The 19,972-nt window shown below is 41.4% G+C and overlaps 1 protein-coding gene across 1 annotated transcript; it reads left to right on the top strand.

Moving 5' to 3' along the window:
• Positions 1-776: 776 nt before the first annotated feature.
• Positions 777-19,424, top strand: col9a3 (collagen, type IX, alpha 3). The gene is made up of 32 exons (XM_061794943.1): positions 777-1,159; positions 2,058-2,126; positions 4,775-4,810; positions 5,423-5,494; positions 5,674-5,727; positions 7,313-7,348; positions 7,454-7,477; positions 7,608-7,661; positions 8,059-8,112; positions 8,267-8,308; positions 8,378-8,434; positions 8,527-8,580; positions 8,661-8,714; positions 8,794-8,847; positions 8,926-8,979; positions 9,106-9,159; positions 9,230-9,283; positions 9,357-9,410; positions 9,505-9,558; positions 9,660-9,704; positions 9,823-9,876; positions 9,989-10,042; positions 10,501-10,554; positions 10,630-10,701; positions 11,062-11,097; positions 11,227-11,271; positions 11,347-11,379; positions 11,842-11,988; positions 12,072-12,126; positions 12,230-12,412; positions 16,806-16,883; positions 18,398-19,424. The coding sequence occupies exons 1-32, from the start codon at positions 1,094-1,096 to the stop codon at positions 18,580-18,582; spliced, it is 2,037 nt and encodes a 678-aa protein (XP_061650927.1). The 5' UTR covers positions 777-1,093; the 3' UTR covers positions 18,583-19,424.
• The last annotated feature ends 548 nt before the right edge of the window (positions 19,425-19,972 follow it).

Below are 19,972 nucleotides of genomic sequence, written 5' to 3' on the forward strand. Positions count from 1 at the left end.
CGGGCTCTCCCTTAGAGAGAGGGTGAGAGGCTCGGTCATCCGGGAGGGGCTCAGAGTGGAGCCGCTGCTCCTCCACATTGAGAGGAGCCAGATGAGGTGACTGTGGCATCTCATGAGGATGCCTCCTGGAAGCCTCCCTGCTGAGGTGTTCCAGGCACGTCCCACCACGAGGAGACCCCGGGGACGACCCAGGACATGTTGCAGAGACTACGTCTCTCGGCTGGCCTGGGAACGCCTCGGGATCCCCACGGAAGAGGTGGAGGAAGTGGCTGGTGAGAGGGAAGTCTGGGCCTCCCTTCTGAGGCTACTGCCCCCGTGGCTCGACCTCGGATAAGCGGAAGAAAATGGAAGGATGGATGGTAAAAACCAGTACAGATACAACATGTATTCATTTTTTTTTCAGTATTCTAATAGTAAATATGTAAATATTTTTAGTGTGCCTGTGAGTGTGGTGACCTATCCTGCCCTCTCTGAAGCTAAAAAACAAACACACAAAATAAACTAAGATTAAAAAAAGGAACAAAAACATTTAAAAACAGCGCACATTTAATTTTGTATTATTTGAAGCTAAAATCTATCTCATCCAGAAAGGGTGTGATACAGCGTTTCCATACAGTATTTAAAGCAGGAGTTTGCTTTTATTATTTCGATTTTGGGGGTGGGTAATGCAAAAAAAGAGAGGGGGGCAGGGGGGGTCAAGGTGAATTATGAAAATGGTGGGGATTGGAGAGAACGCAGAAACTCACTTGTTTTAGCTGTCAATCACAGAAAATCTCTCTTATAATTGGTCAAAGCACAAACCCCACAAAACCTCTAGCTCCGCCCAATCGATTGATATTCCGAATGTTTCCTGCTCGACTTTCTACGTCCTCTTCGCCAAGTGTCAAGTCCCACTCTTCCTCACCCAGACTGAGCTCAGCCCCTTCCTACTTTCTGGAGGTTCGGGTTTATCTGGGAGCCAAGAGGACGTTATTCAGGAGCTGCGCGCCTCCAGGTGAACGAAGGCTCCCGTTGGACTCTTTGGGGGGGGGGAGCGAGCCAGGACCGGCGACCGGCTTTGGACCTTTTTTCGCGAGCGACACCGCTGGGCATCATGACGACCTTCTCGGCTCTGTGGGTGCTCTTACTGTGCCAGCTTTTGACAACCTCCTCTGGCCAGGTAGGCTTTCATTAATGTCCTTGAGCCATTTTTTTTTAGCCCCCTGGAGCAGGTGGCACAAAATCTGTCCTTTCCATCTGTTATTGAGATGATAAATTACGCAGGAGTGTCAAACTCATTTTTGTGGTGGGCCACATCCTATTCATGGTTGCCTTCAGAGGGCCGTTATGACTGAAAATAAGGTGTACAACCTAACCACCTCATCCGATGACTGCATATTATACAGAATTGGCCCTGCATTTTATTGTTATTACATACCTATTTTAACAACACATTGAATTTTAACCGTATGGTTTGGAATACAGTGGCAACCAAATACTTCAAAATACAATTGTTAATTTATAACGGGTAGGGGATTTGTTGGGGAAAAAATCTGCTAAAATTGAAATAAATTTGATTTTTTTTTTTGCAGTTTTTCTGCCAAAATGAAAGGACTAAATCAATTTCATACGAATAAGGAACTAGATTAGTACTTGCTTTCGTGGGCCACATAAAATGATGTGGCGGGCCAGATCTGGAACCTAGGCTCTAAGTTTGACACCACTGCATTACATAAAAAATAGTTATCTCTTGATTGCATGAATGCGATGTGCTGGTTCTGATTGAGTGGCCAGATTTTGCTAGTTTTGGAATGCACGGATTGAGAGGAGTGCACACACTACCACCTCTGTTCATTCAAGCTCAGTGGACAAATCCACACTGAATCATGGACTCAATGCATACTGTCATGTAGTCTTTCTTTGATGCATTAATTTGTGTACATAGTGTGTTAATGTCTTGTTTCACCTGCACAATAATGACACTATTGAGACTCAAGTAACGACAACTTCTCATCACTGAAAATGACCACTGCTGCGTGGTGACACATGTATGATGCTCCGTTTACTTTGTATTGCAGAGGCCTGGCCTGCGAGGAGCCACCGGGGTAGCAGGGCCGCCAGGGCCCCCGGGACGGGACGGCATTGATGTGAGTTGACCTTTGTTTTAACATTTGCTGCACATGGACGGCAGCTTCTACCAATCTAACAGTGAATCGGCCCCAGTTAGAAAATGAAAAAACATATATATAATGTCTGTGTTCAAATATATTCTTCAAGTAACTTTACCTTTCCCAACCCTGTAGCTCAATCGTCATTGTCGCTGCCCCAGTGCGCAAATGAAGAATGAATTTCAGCTTCAGTTTTGTCGGTTTCCAAACAGGATCCCCAAAAAAATACTGTATATAATGTGTGTTTTAAAATATATACCTCGTGTAGCTTTAGACTTCCTTACCCTGTAGCTCAATTGTCATGTCCTATATTGGATAGCCTTTACACCTTTGCAGGCTAAATTGTGTTTTCTTGGTCTCTTAAATGTTTTGTCACAGTGGCCCATCCCACTGCCCCACCCACTATTATTTCCTGCCAATAATGGCAGGCAAATGCAAGCACTGCTTAGTACTTACTTAATGGACAACCTCTATAAGAGTTTGTATAAATTTATGTTGTCATTTCCAGTTGCAACATTTCTAAAGTTCTCTATTACCTTAACATGTGAACAGTACTGTGCACTACACACATTGATTATTGGTACAAACTATGTGAATGTGCCCTTGTAAGGCAACAAGAGAGTATTTTATTTGTAGATATTTTGGTTCCAGCAGTCGGGTGAAGGCACACAGAGGGTCTATTCATACATTCCCCAGCTGTGTGCGACCATCCAGAGTTTCACCTCACACCTCCTCCCTGCACCTTCAGCCTCCTCCATCCAAACCAGCAGAGGGGTTTCAGCATGTGAACATTTTTAGTTCTGTTTGTTCTTCCCCCAAAGCCTGCAGAGACTTAACACTATACAGCGTTGTGAAAAAGTATGTGCCCTCTTCTCAAATTATTATTATTATTATTTTTTTTTTTTTTTTTCATAGTTTCCCCACATTAGTGTTTAAGATGTTCAAGTAAATATCAGACAAAGATAACCCAAGTAAACATTAAATGCAGTTTTTAAATGGTGATTATTATGGGGGAAAAAACATACAAAGTTACCTGGCCTTGTGTGGAAAAAGTGGTTGCTCCCTAAACCTAATGACAAGTAATAATAATAATAATAGCAACAACTGAAATCAAGCCTTTTCTATAACTGGGAATGAGTCTTTCACATCTCTGTGGAGATATTTTGGCCCATTCTTACTTGCAGAATTGTTTTAATTCTGAAACACTGGAGGGTTTTCCAGTATGAACAGCCTTTTTGAGGTCATGCCAACACAGCATTTCAATCAGAATTAAGTCTGGACTTTGACGAGGCTATTCCAAAACCTTCATTTTGTTTTTTTAACCCATTCAGATGTTTACTTGCTGGTGTGTTTGTTTTGGATCGTTGTCCTGCTGCAAAACCCAAGTGTGCTTCAACTTGAGGTCACAAACTGATGTCCAAACATTTTCCTTCAGGATTTTCTGGTAAAGAGCAGAATTCATGGTTCCATCAGTCACAGTAAGTCATCCAGGTCCTGAAGTAGAAGGCGGCCCCAGGACATCACAATCGCACCATCCTGTTTGACTGTTGGTATGATGTTCTTTTTCTGAAATGCTGAGCTACATTTACGCCAGATTTAACGAGACACACACCTTCCAAAAAGCTCAACTTTCATCTCGTCAGTCCAGGTAATATTCTGCCAAAGGTCTTGGGAATCATTCAAATGTTTTTTGTTTTGTTTTTCCAAAAGTAGGACAAGGCTTTCTGTTCTCTTTGGTCAGCAGTGGTTTTCGCCTTGGAACTTTGCCATAGATGCCATTTTTGCCCAATCTCTTCTTTATTGTTGAGTCATGAACACTGACCTTAACTGAGGCAAGGGAGGCCTGCAGTTCTTTGGATGTTGTCCTGGGTTTCTTTGTGACCTCTCGAATGAGTCTTTGCTGTTCTCTTGGGGTCATCTTTTTCGGCTGGCCACTCACTGTTCCATGTTTTCTCCATATGTGGCTAATGGCTCTCACCGTGGTTTGCTGGAGCCATAAAGCTTTAGAGATGACTTTGTAACCCTTTCCAGACAGATAGATGTCAATTACTTTATTTATCACCTGTTCTTGAACTTCTTTGGATCGTGGCTCATTGGTGCCGCTTTTTTAGATCTTTTGCCTGATTTCTTTTTGTCAGACAGCTGCTATTTAAGTTATTTCTTGACTGAACAGGTCCGGAGGTAATGAGGCCTGAATGTGGTCAGTGGAATTAAAGTCAGCTTTCCAAAAATTGTAATGAGCCATAGTTAATTAATGATTTAACAAAGGGCCAGGAAGGGGATAATTACTTTTTCACACCGGACCAGGTAGCTTTGAATATTTTTTTTCCGTAATGAATAAAATCACCATTTAAAAATTGCATTTTATGTTTACTTGGGTTCTCTTTGTCTGAAGTTCACATTAGTTTGATTATCTTAAACATTAAAGTTGGTAAACTATGCAAAGAAATAAGAATTTGAGAAGGGGGCAAGTACTTTTTCACCGCACTGTCAATGCAGTTAAGGAAATTTAAGTAAATAATAACCTCATGACATCATAACAACAACCACAGCCAGTTGTATGAAAAAAAGTAATGAAATTCATACTGTACATTTATTGAGTCTTAATGTGTGTCTCTCAATAACAGGGTAAGTCCGGACCTCCTGGAATGGCAGGGAAAGCAGTGAGTATTCCAATAATGGTGTTACTAGTTGTCTTATCAAATGTTATCGATGTGTTGGCTTCTCTGGCTTCCTCCCACATTTCAAACACATGCCATGTCCATCGGTGTTAATGTCTGTGCAAATGGTTGTTAACCGTTGTTTTAATATGCCCTGTGATTGACTGGCGACTAGTCCAGGGTCAACCTCGCTTATCGCCCAAAATCAGCTGGAATCGGCTCCAGCTCAACCGTGACCCTGAAAATATATACATACTGCATATATTGTATGTGTTTTTCCATACAATTATTTTAATAATATTGTTTAGAATTACCTTCTTAATTAATAGACCAACCTACCTACCTTTCCTGCACCCATCCAACAAAACTTCCAAGAACACAAAATGTAAATTCAAATATGACAAATTGCCTCCCATATTTCACCAAGCAAAAAAAAAATATATTTAACAAAATAATAATAATAAAGAATATATATACTGTATATATAATATATGTACTTTATTACTGTATATAGAAGCCTTTTTTTTTTTTAACATCACCCCTATTTTGAGAGTCTTCAAATAAACAAATGCATATTTAGATTTTTGTTGATGGTGTTCTCCCTATTTGTTGCAGGGCCCCAAAGGAAAAGCAGGAATTCCAGGAGTCGCAGGAAAACCAGGCTTGCCAGGACTTCCGGGGGTGGATGTAAGTGCCGAGAATCAGCACACCCACCTGTGTTGTCCTCTAGGAATGAATCACATTATTACTAGTTTTAACAGTTTTATTTATGGCATGAATCAGAATCACTTCTTCTTATGCACTTCGTAAGAATGTGTAATATACCAACAGAACATACAAAGTGATAATATCCATCTTTTCTTCAGGGTCTGACAGGTCCTGATGGTCCTCCTGGGAAGGATGGACCTGCAGGGGAGGCAGTAAGTGTGTCCTGTGTGTTTTTGATACAGTCTAAAGATGAATTCAGCTCAGTTATGGGATAAAGTATCTGCGTTTTGCATGAGAATGTAGATATGATGCCGGCACGCTCTCTGTCGAACTAGATTTGTCAAGCTGGCTCAGCCTTGTGGTCTGTACACTTTTAATGAGGGATCAGAATCAGCATTATTTCTCTAATCTGGCCTGGAATGTCACTCCCCCCATTAGTCTATGAGACTGAGGGTGACCATCATGTATTTGCTCTCCACGTTTTATAATTATACACACACACACACACATTATGAATGTAAAATAAATTAGATTTAAGTAAAATGCTCCAAATATGCTTTCAAACATTCAACCTCCCCAAACAATCCAGCTAATTAGTAAACCTAATGAGGACGCTTTTCCCCATTTGCTCATTGCTACTGCATTATGCAAAATGTGCATCGGCAAAACAGTAGCGCATGCTGATTACTGTACACAAATACAGTATACTGCTCTGACTCATAAAACAAACAAGAGAGCAGTTGAAGTCATGTCCCATGTGTTTGTAAGGAATGCAGTGAATAAGTGAAGTGTAACATCTCTGTGATTATTTGGTCTCTTTTGCTTTTACAAATACAGCTGTTAAGGGGTTAAAGAAAGCATAAGAGGAGGTAAAAAAAAAGTGTGTGTGGGGTGGGTGTTTGGGGGTAAATCGGTAAAAAGAAATTATATATATTTTGCTACACTGCAAAATCTTACCCGGTGAATTTGTTTTTCTAGTGAAAACATCTTACTGTAGTTATTTGAAGACAGTTTTGACTTTAAAAAAAAAAAGACTTTCAAGAATCTTATCAAGTCAATTCATACACGTACTAGAACGCCTCCAATTACCGGAGACAAATTTCTTGTATGTTTTTTGGACATACTTGGCAAATAAAGATGATTCTGATTTTAGGGACACAATGTCTTATTTTAAGTGGGGAAAAAATCTGCCAATGGAGCCAGCATGAATTGACTTGATAAGATTCTTAAAGTAAGATCTTGTATCTTAAAACAAATATTTTTATCTTGCTCAAAATTTAGGGAAAAGTGAAAAATAAAAATAAGTGTCTTAAAATAAGTGCAGTAAGATATTTTCACTAGAAATACAATAAATTCACAGGGTAAGATTTTGGGTTTTTGCAGGGCAGATACCCACCGCATGATTTGGGATAATTCAGTTTGATGATAATAACTGCCTAATGCAGTATTAGTACAGTATATTGTTAACACAAATTCTTATCTGAGAGCAACCTAATTTGTTTGTTGCATGCAATACAAGGTTTCTTATTAATTCACTCTCTTACAACCTGCAATAAATCCTCCATGTACTGTATGTGGGTGGAAGCTATCTCTCATACATTCGTGTTAAAGTCAATGTTAGTCTTCAATTTTCAAAAATGTATAAAGTTTAAATATCTATCATAGAAGATCATGAGACATATTTTCAGATTCTGTTCAAACTCTAGCATAAGCCACTTATTATTTGGACACAGTTGTAACCTTCCAAAAATTCAAGTGACTGATTCAGAATATCAGACTTTGTGTGTCTCTCCATAGGGAGAAACAGGACCTCCTGGGCCACCTGGATCTGCTGTAAGTACCCCAACATAACGTCAACTAGGCCCTGAGCTAACAAGCCCACGCTGACACAGTGTAAAACAGAATTTGTGCCAGTAAGACTTCTTGTATTTTCCATAGGGCAGAGGAAGATCAGGAGCTCCCGTGAGTAGAAATGATCTTAATACTCTTCTCGTGTCCAGGAATTTTTTTTTTTTGGTTGGAATCTTGGGAAAATATACTTACCGCACCCTCTTTTGACAGATTGCAATTGTTTAATGTTTTCTGTTTCCAGGGTTTATCCGGGACCAACGGGTTGCCTGGTGGAGTCGGACCTCAGGGTCCTGTGGTGAGTGTCTGTCAAATATCCTTAGTTAGACCTCTTGCCATCGTCGAAATGCAGCATCATCCGCTGAATGTAAAAGAGATTGATCATCCATGCCTATTTTATATAATTATATTTAATCGTTATTTCAATACACTTGTAAGGAAGATACTCCATGAGCGCACCTGCACCATGAGCTTATATCGAATAATTTTTTTGAGGACCAGAATGATGATGTGATGGGAAAAAAATGTTAATCCAATAGAGAAAAAATTTTAGACGAAGGTAGATTGTTGTGTAGGTGTTTGCACATGTTAAGGATTTAAAGGGGTTTAACTCCCATCAAGTGTTATTCTACATTGGTACACATTGCATGTGACTACACATGGGAGGGTAACTGGAATTTCCTTTATCTTACCAGGGTGCTGAGGGTCTTCCAGGACTTCCGGGACCTGCTGGTCCTGATGGGCCACCTGTAAGTGCAGTCCTCATCATATGTGAGAAATTAGTGCTGCAACACAGTTGCATTTTTATTTTATTTTATTATTTACTGGACTTCAAGAGACTTTGTAATTTAGTTTGTGGAAGTCAAGCGTATGCATGAAACTTTTTTTTTTTTTTTTTGTCAGGGTCTTCCTGGTACTCTTCATGATCTAAGTGGTGACCTCCTGGTAAGTATTACAGGACGCAACTCAATGAACTGCATAAAGAGCAGGATGCTCAGTGGTTTTTGTGTACAGTGTCCTGCCATCTGCCCCCCTGGTCCTCCTGGTCCTCCGGGGATACCAGGATTTAAGGTGACTATTTATGATGAGTATAAATGCAACACCCCATAATCTCACATTTAATTGTCATCCTTTGATTGAATATACTGCGACTCTTCTTATAGGGTCACACAGGCCATAAAGGAGACAAGGGAGAAGTTGGGAAGGATGGAGAGAAGGTGAGTGTGTGATATAGGCCACAAATGTCCTACAGATGGTGCTGGTTTGTTGGTTTACCCAGTGTCTGGTATGTCTTTAGGGGGATCCTGGTCCTCCTGGTCCCCCAGGTTTTCCAGGGACAGTTGGCCTGCAGGTAAGGTCATCTCAGAATTGCAGTTTTTGGATGACTCTTGACGACGTTTGCCTCAAGGTGCTGCGGGGATATTTTTCAGGGCCCACGCGGTCTAAGAGGTTTGCCGGGTCCTATGGGATCCGTGGGAAACAGAGTAAGAAATGGCACTGATTCGGCTTCATTCGGAAAAGCGTGTCTGTTCTCCTTGCCCTTATTCTTTGGTTTGTTGTAGGGTCTTCCGGGATTCAGAGGTAAACCTGGCATCGCTGGCATCATCGGAAAGACAGTGAGTCTCTGTTTGTCTCTGAAACACTTTGAAAACGCCTTGATATTTGGGTCCCTAATTTACTGTCACAATTAATCACTGGTCCCATTAATAAATAGCTGTTTGTGTGTCATCTGATTCTTCCAGGGTGATACTGGAGAAAGGGGTCCCCAGGGCTTCAGAGGTCCCAAAGGAGAAATTGTAAGTAAAAGATTGGGAGTTTGGAGGCTCTCCATATATCACATATTAAACATGCCTGTGCTTCAAACAGGGTAAAATTGGTCCAAAGGGAGCTGTTGGTGGTGCTGGGCCCAAAGGGGAGCCCGTAAGTGACCACCTGATGAAAATGCTTTCTGAAATGGTCAATAGAAACTGAAGACTGTCTGATTTCCACACAGGGAATTCCTGGCAGAGATGGCAAAGATGGCACACCAGGAATGGATGGCGAGAAGGTACATGTCCTCTTGTGGTCTGTGCTTAAAGATACTTGCGAGCCACAGTCTCATTAAGACTGATGTTACAATCACAGTTTGTGTGGTTGGTTAGGGTGATGCTGGGCGCCATGGGGTAGTTGGAGAAAAAGGACCCAATGGACTTCCTGTAAGTTAAAAATACATTTGTGTGTGTGAGGTGTCTCCTCATTGACAATAACATACCATATGCCTAAGACAAGTTCACCATGAATATATTTTTCTCCATAGGGTCTACAAGGAAAGGCTGGTGGCAAAGGATCAAAAGGAGAAGTTGTAAGCTTTAAAACCAAATGCAAGTCTACAAGACTATATAATATATTAAGAAGAATTGTTGTGAACTCTCTGTCTCTCTCTTGTTTTTGTTTGTTTTTTGATTTTTTAATTTCACCAGGGTGATCCAGGGAAGGCTGGGGAGACAGGACCCGGTGGAGAGCCAGGTATTCCTGTATGTATCTGGTGGGCATCTGGGCTGTTACTGGCTCTCTCAGACGTGTTGCTAAATACAAGTTTGAACAATGAAGCATCTGGTTTCTCTAGACTTTCATGTCTTTTCACAGGGTGACATTGGCATACCAGGAGAGAGAGGCATAGCAGGACCCAGAGGAGTGGCTGTAAGTTTGTGCCAATATGCCGCACCATCAAATCGCTGCACAACATTCAATCTCATTAAGAATGTGCAAAATTGTCGAATTTTGGAAACCTTTAGAAACCTTTTTTCAATTTAAATTTGTGGACGAAGGAACGTCTTAAGAAGAGGAATGGCAATGCAAAGAGGTTTGCCGGATCAAGGTTAAGAATTATGTGACGGTGGAGTCAGTATAAATATATGGCCAGAGACTGTCGGAGGTATTCACACCGGTGGATCCAGAGACAAAGAGGTCTTTGTGCTTGGACTCAGATCCTGTGCATGAAAGAAAATTATATTAAATTATATCAATTATAGGAATTGACATGTACGTAACAAAGAAAATCTCACATGATTATTATGTCAGTGTAGTATGTTTTGTCTTACTAAACATTATAATCAAAATGTTACTAGTAGTTAATAAGCAGTGTGTTATTCCTGCAGGGAGGCATTGGACCTGCAGGCAACCCGGGACCTCAGGGGGTGAAAGGTTTCCAGGTCAGTACAAACCCCATTCCAGTTCTTAGTTGCTGTCGTTAGAATTAATAGTTTATAGAGTTTTGTGTGCCGCAGGGCGTCAGAGGAACTTTGGGGGATCCAGGTCTTCCAGGTCCAACAGGCATTAGAGGAGAGTTTGGTGAAAGAGTGAGTCCTTCACATATCGCCGGCCATTATCAAACATCAACAGTTGCATACGTCTCCATAGGGGTCTTTACAAAACACCAGCGATGTCATTACCCAGGCCATCCCACCTTAGTGGAAGTGGAATAAAGTTAAACTATAGCCCAGCTAGAGTTCTGACACACAGTCGTCCCTAGTCGAAAACGAAAGAACAAAGATGGTCTTTATATTGCTTCCCCTTCCCCACAACCTGCCCATCCTCTCTGCCCCCTCAATACCCCTCACCATGCCCCCTCCACCTCCTACCCTCTTGCACAAATGTCTCAACATTGCTCTCATTTATGTTCTCTCCTTTCCCCCCCCCCCCCCCACCCTACCTCACAGGGGCCAGTTGGCGCTTCAGGAGCTAAAGGAGACATGGTACTTACCTGAGTCAAAGTTCAAGCTAGTCATGCTTAACAAAGGCCCAGCTGAACTTGTCTTTTAGTCTGGCTGTTTTACTGTGTGATTAGGATGGATGTGTAAGATTATGTTATGTTGTAATTGTAGGGTGTAGCAGGAAGCGATGGTTTACCTGGAGAGAATGGAGAACCTGTAAGTATCGATTGTCAAATATTTTGACATAATTCTTAGAATGGCACTTATTTCTTACTTGTCTTTTATTCAAAGGGCCATTTTGGACCAGTTGGACAAAAAGGACAGGTGGGCTACATTTATGTATATTTCTACATTTTGCTAAGAGTGTGTCCATCCCACCGTCACACCTCAGTAGAACTGATGACAGTTTATTCGTTGTTCCTGGTCAGTCCGTTGCCTTACTTTTATTTACGCAGTCACTACACTTTCTGCCTCACATTCCAGTTTTAATGGGATTAATTAGTCAGTCATTGTTTCTTCAGCATCATTGACTGCTTAAATGGCAGAAGGAAGAGATGAGTAGCATGAAGGTGCAGCACAATTTGTGTGATTACAAGCACAGCAGTGACGGGTTTCATGCTTCGAGATTCTTCGATTTGTTTTTTTGGGGGGGGGTTTCCTTCTTCTCCTGTGTTTGTTGAAAGAAGTGGCATTTAGGGTCAATGCAGATGTTTTTAGCTCCTGCTAAGGTTAGATTAGAACTTTATGTCAAACTACAAGTCATTTAAACATTTTTATTGGAAACAGGCAGGGAAAAGAGGAGAACTGGGACCTAAAGGTGTCACAGGGCCACAGGGAGAACTTGGGGCAAGAGGGCCCCTGGGAAAACCAGGATTAATGGGCTTCCAGGGAGAACAGGGTCTTCCTGGAATTGCTGGAAAGACAGGTGTACCTGTAAGTGTTTTATTTTGAAGATTACCAAACAAACTGTTGAATGAGTTTATTGTCCATAATACAATCTTGCTTTTATGTTTTAGGGTAAACTAGCGAGTGAACAGCACATCAGAGAGTTGTGTGGCTCAATGATCGATGGTGAAGATCCACATTAAAATTGATTCCACATTAAAATGAATTCCAGTGTTGAGAGAAATATAAGATGGGAAGTGACTGTCTGATGGCCTTCCACACTCTGCAGATCAAATTGCACAACTGGCCGCCAATCTTCGCAGACCTCTGGCACCGGGGACGGTCGGCCGACCCGGACCTGCCGGGCCTCCAGGACAGCCGGGATCAGCCGGCTCCATCGGTCACCCGGGTACCCGTGGTCCTCCAGGATACAGAGGCCTGCCAGGAGAACTTGGAGATCCTGGTACCAGAGGTATGGCGGTTTCAAATATTTACAGGAAAGTGGTGCCTTGACTTACAAGTGCTCCTTTTTTAGTTTATCTTAAAATATCTTGAAATATCACACAGCCATAAGTATTCAGACCCTTTGCTGTGACACTCATATTTAACTTTGGTGCTGTCCATTTCTTCTCATCATCCTTGAGATGGTTCTACACCTTCATTGGAGTTCAGCTGTATTTGATTATACTGATAGGACTTGATTAGGAAAGCCACACACCTGTCTATAGAAGACCTTACAGCTCACAATGCATGTCAGAGCAAAGGAGAATCATGAGGTCAAAGGAACTGCCTGAAGAGCTCAGAGACAGAATTGTGGCAAGGCACAGATCTGGCCAAGGTTACAAAAAAAATTCTGTTGCACTTAAGGTTCCTAAGAGCACATTGGCCTCCATAATCCTTAAATGGAAGACGTTTGGGACGACCAGAACCCTTCCTAGAGCTGGCCGTCCGGCCAAACTGAGCAATCGGGGGAGAAGAGCCTTGGTGAGAGAGGTAAAGAAGAATCCAAAGATCACTGTGGCTGAGCTCCAGAGATGCAGTCGGGAGATAGTAGAAATTTCTAGAAAGTCAACCATCACTGCAGCCCTCCACCAGTCGGGGATTTATGGCAGAGTGGACCGGCGGAAGCCTCTCCTCAGTGTAAGACACATGAAAGCCAGCATGGAGTTTGCTAAAAAAACACCTGAAGGACTCCAAGATGGTGAGAAATAACATTCTCTGGTCTGATGAGACAAGATAGAACTTTTTGGCTTTAATTCTAAGCGGTATGTGTGGAGAAACCCAGGCACTACTCATCACCTGTCCAATACAGTCCCAACAGTGAAGCATGGTGGTGGCAGCGTCATGCTGTGGGGGTGTTTTTCAGCTGCAGGGCCAGGACGACTGATTTGCCACCGAAGGAAAGATGAATGTGGCCAAGTACAGGGATATCCTGGACGAAAACCTTCTCCAGAGTGCTCAAGACCACAGAGTGGGCCGAAGGTTCACCTTCCAACAAGACAATGACCCTAAGCACGCGGCTAAAATAATGGAGTGGCTTCAGAACAACTGTGTGACTGTTCTTGAATGGCCCAGTCAAATCCCTGACTTAAACCCAATTGAGCATCTCTGGAGTAAGCTGAAAATGGCTGTCCACCGATGTTCACCATCCAAACTGACAGCAGTAGAGAGGATCTGCAAGGAGGAATGACAGGGGATCTCCAAATCCAGGTGTAAAAAATGTGTTGCGTCATTCCCAAAAAGACTGTATTAGCTCAAAAGGGTGCTTCTATTAAATACTGAGCAAAGGGTATGAATACATATGGCTGTGTGATATTTCAGTTTTTCTTTTTTAATAAATCTGCAAAAATGTCAACAATTCCATTTTTTTCTGTAAATAATGGATGCTGTGTGTACATTAATGAGGAAAAAATGAACTTAAATAATTTTAGCAAATGGTTGTAATATAACACAGAGGGAAACATTTAAGGGGGTCTGAATACTACCATACCATACCCACTCTATGTGAAACGCCTTAATGAAACAAAGTAAAGATTTTAACAAACATAATCTCTAGAACAGTTCAGTTGTCAATATTTATTAAATTAAATTATGTAAAATTGTTTCAAACTTCACTGTTGTGTCAAGATGCCAAACAGACTAGGGGGAAGTCTAACTTTTTTTTATTTTTGTTAAGCATTTTATTTGAACATGTATAACTTTGTTTTTATTTACTTACTCTTATTGTGTAATTTAGCCCTACTTTTATTTAGTAAATGAGCGAACAATTACACAGTTGTGCTCATATGTTTGATTACCAGGGCAGAATTTGTAAGATTTTAAAATTCTTTATGTTCTAATATCTTTTTATCAGTGGTATAAAAAAATATCAACAATACTATCGTTTATCGTGAAAGTTTTGGGAAAATATATTGTTCGATATAGCCGATCGAAGCACTTTTTGGGAGACCATATGCATCCATATTACTGTACAGTACAAAATTGTTTTGTAGTTTTTTTTTTGTAGCCGAAAACGCCCAGTACAGTACAAAGTTATTGTAAATACCGTATTTTCACGACCATAAGGCGCACCGTATTGTTGGGCGCAGGCATGGTAAAACATACGCTAGCTTAAAACATACGGTAGCATGCATGCACGCTAAAACATATGTATGTTTTTAAAAAGGCAGCGGGAGCAAAACTGAGTTGGGTTGTACTTTATTGAAGTATTTAACAATGTACTCACGTTATTTTTTGATCAATCCTCATCCACAAATCCATCAAAGTCCTCGTCTTCCGTATCCGAAATGAACAGCTGGGCAAGTTCTCCATCAAACATGCCGGGTTCCCTCTCGTCATTGTCGGAGTCAGTCTCGTTGCCGGGGGGCTGTTCAGCAATGATGCCGGCGTTTTCCTGCTTCCTCCACTTGCGAACCATTGATTCGTTGATCTTGAATTCTCTCGCGGCTGCTCAATTCGCATGTTCCTCCGCGTCACTGATAGCTTGCAGTTTAAACTGTGCTTCGTACACATGTCTCTTTGTAGGTGCCATTTACGGGGGTCCTTAGCCAAACCGATGTTGTTTTGCACAATGCACATATCGGCGTCCGCATGCTGTCCTCATTCACGTCCGCCTTTCCTCTATATAAGCAGCGTGTCGGCAGGAAATGCTCTCAGTCAGTCAAGCGGAGCGCTCATCAAAGTCACACAACAGGATTTACAGATTTTGGAACTTGGTGCACACATAAGGCGCGCCGCATTATAAGGCGCCCCGTCCATTTTGGAGAAAATTTAAGACTTTTAAGAGCGCCTTATGGTCGTAAAAATACAGTAAGTATAAAAAAAAAAGCTTGAAAATGTTTGAAAGTGGTGGCACGGTGTACGACTGGTTAGCACATCTGCCTCACAGTTCTGAGGACCGGGGTTCAAATCCTTGCCCCGCCTGTGTGGAGTTTGCATCTTGTCCCCGTGCCTGCGTGGGTTTTCTCCAGGGACTCCGGTTTCCTCCCATATCCCAAAAACATGCAGGGTAGGCTAATTGAAGACTCTAAATTGCCAGTAGGTGTGAATGTGAGTGCGAATAGTTGTTTGTTTATATGTGCCCTGCGATTGGCTGGCGACCAGTTCAGGGTGTGCCCCACTTCTTTCCCGAAGATGGCTGGGATAGGCTCCAGCACGCTCGCGACCATAGTGAGGATAAGCGGAATGGAAGATGAATGAATGAATGTTTGAAAGTTTCCCATTTTATCCAAACTTACCACGCCCATGTGCTTGGTAATGGGGACATTATTGATAGGGATCTGCCGAGCCAATCTTTGAGACTAGAAATTGGGCCGATGTCAGCCAAAAAAAGGATCGGACTGGACTGTTAACTGTACAAAAAATAGCATGTTCCTGACTCCAAAAACTTGTATTTTGTATTCCTCAGAGTTAAGACTTCAGCCATGCCGCTCTCTCTCACTCTCGCTCTCTCTCTCTCTCTCGCTTGCTCTCAATCTCTCTCCACACCGGCAACAGCGCTCCATGTACAATAGACAATAGATATAACCATCACATGGCTGCCAGGTCAATGTGTAACATTTAACATGGCCGCCACATAGGCACATCTTTTGGAATTGGATCTAGTCATATTGTATATCTGTGACTCGGAAATACGTCAGTCCCATTCTTTGCCTGCATTGTGCCACAGTGCCAGTAAACAACAGCAGCCAATTCTGGAACTAACAGACTTTTTAGGGGGCTGAAACAGATCACTGGCATTTCAAGGGATTACAATTATATATATATATATATATATATATCCATCCATCCATCCATTTTCTGAGCCGCTTCTCCTCACTAGGGTCGCGGGCGTGCTGGAGCCTATCCCAGCTGTCATCGGGCAGGAGGCGGGGTACACCCTGAACTGGTTGCCAGCCAATCGCAGGGCACATAGAAACAAACAACCATTCGCACTCACAGTCACACCTACGGGCAATTTAGAGTCTCCAATTAATGCATGTTTTTGGGATGTGGGAGGAAACCGGAGTGCCCGGAGAAAACCCATGCAGGCACGGGGAGAACATGCAAACTCCACACAGGCGGGGACAGGGATTGAACCCCGCACCTCAGAACTGTGAGGCTGACGCTCTAACCAGTCGGCCACCGTGCCGCCTATATATATATATATTATATATATATATATATATATATATAAAGAGAGAGAGAGAGAGAGAGAGAGAGAGAGAGAGAGAAGGGTTAATTGAGTTACACGCATGGTCGCGGAACAATTAAACTCGTGAGTTAAGGTAACACTGTAGTGTGAACTTATATAGTGGTGTAAGCATGGTGCTCATCTGTATATTATTGAACACATAATTGTTAAACATTGTCCATTTTAAAAACAGGTGACGTCGGTGAGCAAGGTGATAAGGGGCCCATCGGCAAAGCAATTGAGGGCCCCCTTGGAGACCAAGGATACCAAGGTACAGTGTGTAGCCTGACATTGTTATTTGAGTCTTAGTACCTTTAAATTCTGCCTCTATTGTATTTTATTTGTACGGCCCCGATAATATACAACAGATATTATCTCGAAGCATGACAAAAGTGGAAAGGAAAAACTCTACAGTGTTTTATTATAATACTGCCTAAAGGGAGTATATCAACAGGACAACCCTGGTCCAAGCTCAGACACCTCCATAACTAACGTCCACATGCAAAGTCTACATGGCCAATTAGAGGTTATGGAGACATTTTGGCCAGCACTGTAAAGAGCATAACAGCTTGGAATGTGGAGTGACAAACCTTAATGCCCATAGCTAACCTGTTAGGCAATACAAACTGGCATTATCTTGATCCTTTTGACCAGTGACCAAACAATTAACACCTCCTCAGTTTGTGGCTCACTCTGAATCAATGCTGTTATTGAATTTTTGTAGCACAAAAACAGGAAAAAGGAGAGTTTTTCAGCAAAAAACAAAGGTTCCCCCCAAAGAATCCGAGTGCCAAATGACTAATATGGGGTGGTTCATTATACATGTATGGCAAGTGTGTAACGCTGTGGTACTTTTGCACACAGTGTTGGGAAGATTACTTTGGAAATGTAGTTGGTTACAATTACTGTGCAAGTTACCATGTTGAAAATATAAGAGTAGTGTAGACATTTCAATTACTTTCTCAATGTAATGTAACTATTTACATTTGATTACATTTTGATTACTTCATTATGAATGAATGCATCAATAGGACCCTTGGATGTTTCCTCTAAAATAGTGGATTGAAACAATTAGATCATTATTTTGGAATTAACCACATATTTCTTCTTTACACAAACTGATCTCAAAACATGATGAAATGTAAATACATAATAAAAAAAAATATTTGTTGCACTATGTGTACAGCATGTGGAAAACATGCTCCCATTATTGAGCTAATGACGTGCACAATTTAGACAATATCACTTCATATGACAATGTTCCATGAGTCCAAAATTATAAAGATGAAACTGTTAAAAAGTCTAACTATGAGTCAGCTTCTTCAAAATCTCATACAAAATAATAGAATGTACCACAAGGTGGCACGTCAAGGTTATATTTGGGAAAGTAAGTCATGTTAGAGATTACGGCAGAATGGCCCATGTCCAGAGAAAGCCAGAAACAGGCATCGGCTTTAAAAGGAGGAACTGATATGAAAACAAAAATCTGAGCTTTTGCACCTCTTTTTCAAATGTAACTAAAACTGTAATCATGGAAATTTCCCAAAGCAGCTGTAATTTAACTGTGCATTTCTGCCCAGTAATGGAATGGATTACAATTGCATTCATTTTGTAATCAAATTACATGATCTTATCACATGTAATTAGTTAGTCCCCAACACTGTGCACACATGGCATCACCTACAGAGTAGGAGTCGACCCTACCGAGGATTTACCTCATGTTAGGTCATAGAAACATTCACAAAGTCATCTGCCTTTGTCACAATAACTGTGTACTCTCCACAGGTCTTCCAGGAGTTGCAGGGATTGTTAAAGATGGCCGTGATGGGTCTCCAGGAGATCCAGGTGAGCCTGGAGAGCATGGCAGGGTAGGTAGGACTGGGCATCAAGGACCTCCTGGAATCTGTGATACATCAGCCTGTCAGGGAGCATCAGTTGCTGGGAAATCATCTAACCCTAAAAACTATTAAACGCTGCTTCCTGCCACCTGTTGCCATCCGAACTGACAACAAAAAAGTTGGGGAAAAGGGGAGGAAAGGATGGAATTAAAGACGCGGGTGGTCACAAAATCTCCTCTTTATTTGAATATGCATATCACAAGTTGGAAGGAAAACATCAACACGTGTGACATTTTGAGAGGAACAGATGAACATCTGAGATGTGACAACAATAACAACAAAGCAACTGGGAGTCCCAAAAAAAAAATCATGCTGTCATCCATAAATAAGGTGGATGCATGGACAAAGTGCTAGAGAACATCAGCATTGCCTCCAAATATCATCACTTAAGACTTTCAGGTTTTGAACAAGTGAAAAGAAATGAATGATGAGTGCCCTGTGTATAAAAACCTTGTACATGTTGTCCTTGCCCCCCATTTCTATGGTCTCCTCTGACAACAGCAGTGAGCATACGTGCATTATGGCCCAGTGATGTAGATCCCAGGTGTTACCTCGGCACACAAGCTTTTGCTGCAAAATATTCAAACAGGAGCATTGGGCCCTTGTCAAGCAGCAGTGTATGTACAACAAGCAAGTGTTGAGTAATCCAAACAAGATTACTTTTTTTTTCTTTTTTTTTTTTCCATCAACTGTTTTGTTTTGTTAATTTTGTTTCATAACATTTGAAGTTGAATCTCTAGAATCAAATGCCAAATAAAAGTTGTGGATGAAGAAATCAGACATTGTAAAATAAATTCAGAACTCTAAAGGTGCAGTTCTTTTTCCTTTTTTGAGGTTGGATTCTGCAATGATCACATTCACTATGTACTAGCGGTGCTGTAACTATTACATAAACAATTAAACACTATTTATTATGTGTGGGTGACTGTTGTATGTCCATTTTATAGATGATACAGCGACATGTAAGAAAGAATGAATAAAGCCACTTTTCAGTCAAACCTTACTGTTTCCTACACATAAAGTGAACGTGTGCATTTCAGAATGATGACGACAGTAATGGGAGTAATCAAATTCACTGAAAACAAGTGGCAACACTTTCAAAGCCAATGCATCAATGGTCAAAATTAATCGAACAATGCGGCGATCACTGTCTGTCCTGGTACTGGCATTCAGAGCAGCTGGATTTCCGCCTCATAAATACATCAAAATCCTGTGGAGAGTGTCAGATAACAGCAGTTAATAATATATAGATTTTTTTTTTTTAAAAGAAACGAAAACACTGAAAGATTTTAACTAGAATGCAGAAATAAGAGCTTAGCTCTAGACCTGTCACGATAATTACTATATCGGCTTATCGTTCGGTAAATAAAATGGACATGATAGTTTTTCCATACTCAATAAATTGTTTATTGTTTTGTTTAAAAACCTCAGCACCTCGCTCCGAGTTGTGTGTGTTAGTGCC

This window comes from Phyllopteryx taeniolatus, chromosome 1 (genome assembly GCF_024500385.1).
Source record: "Phyllopteryx taeniolatus isolate TA_2022b chromosome 1, UOR_Ptae_1.2, whole genome shotgun sequence".
Classification (NCBI taxonomy): Eukaryota; Metazoa; Chordata; class Actinopteri; order Syngnathiformes; family Syngnathidae; genus Phyllopteryx; species Phyllopteryx taeniolatus.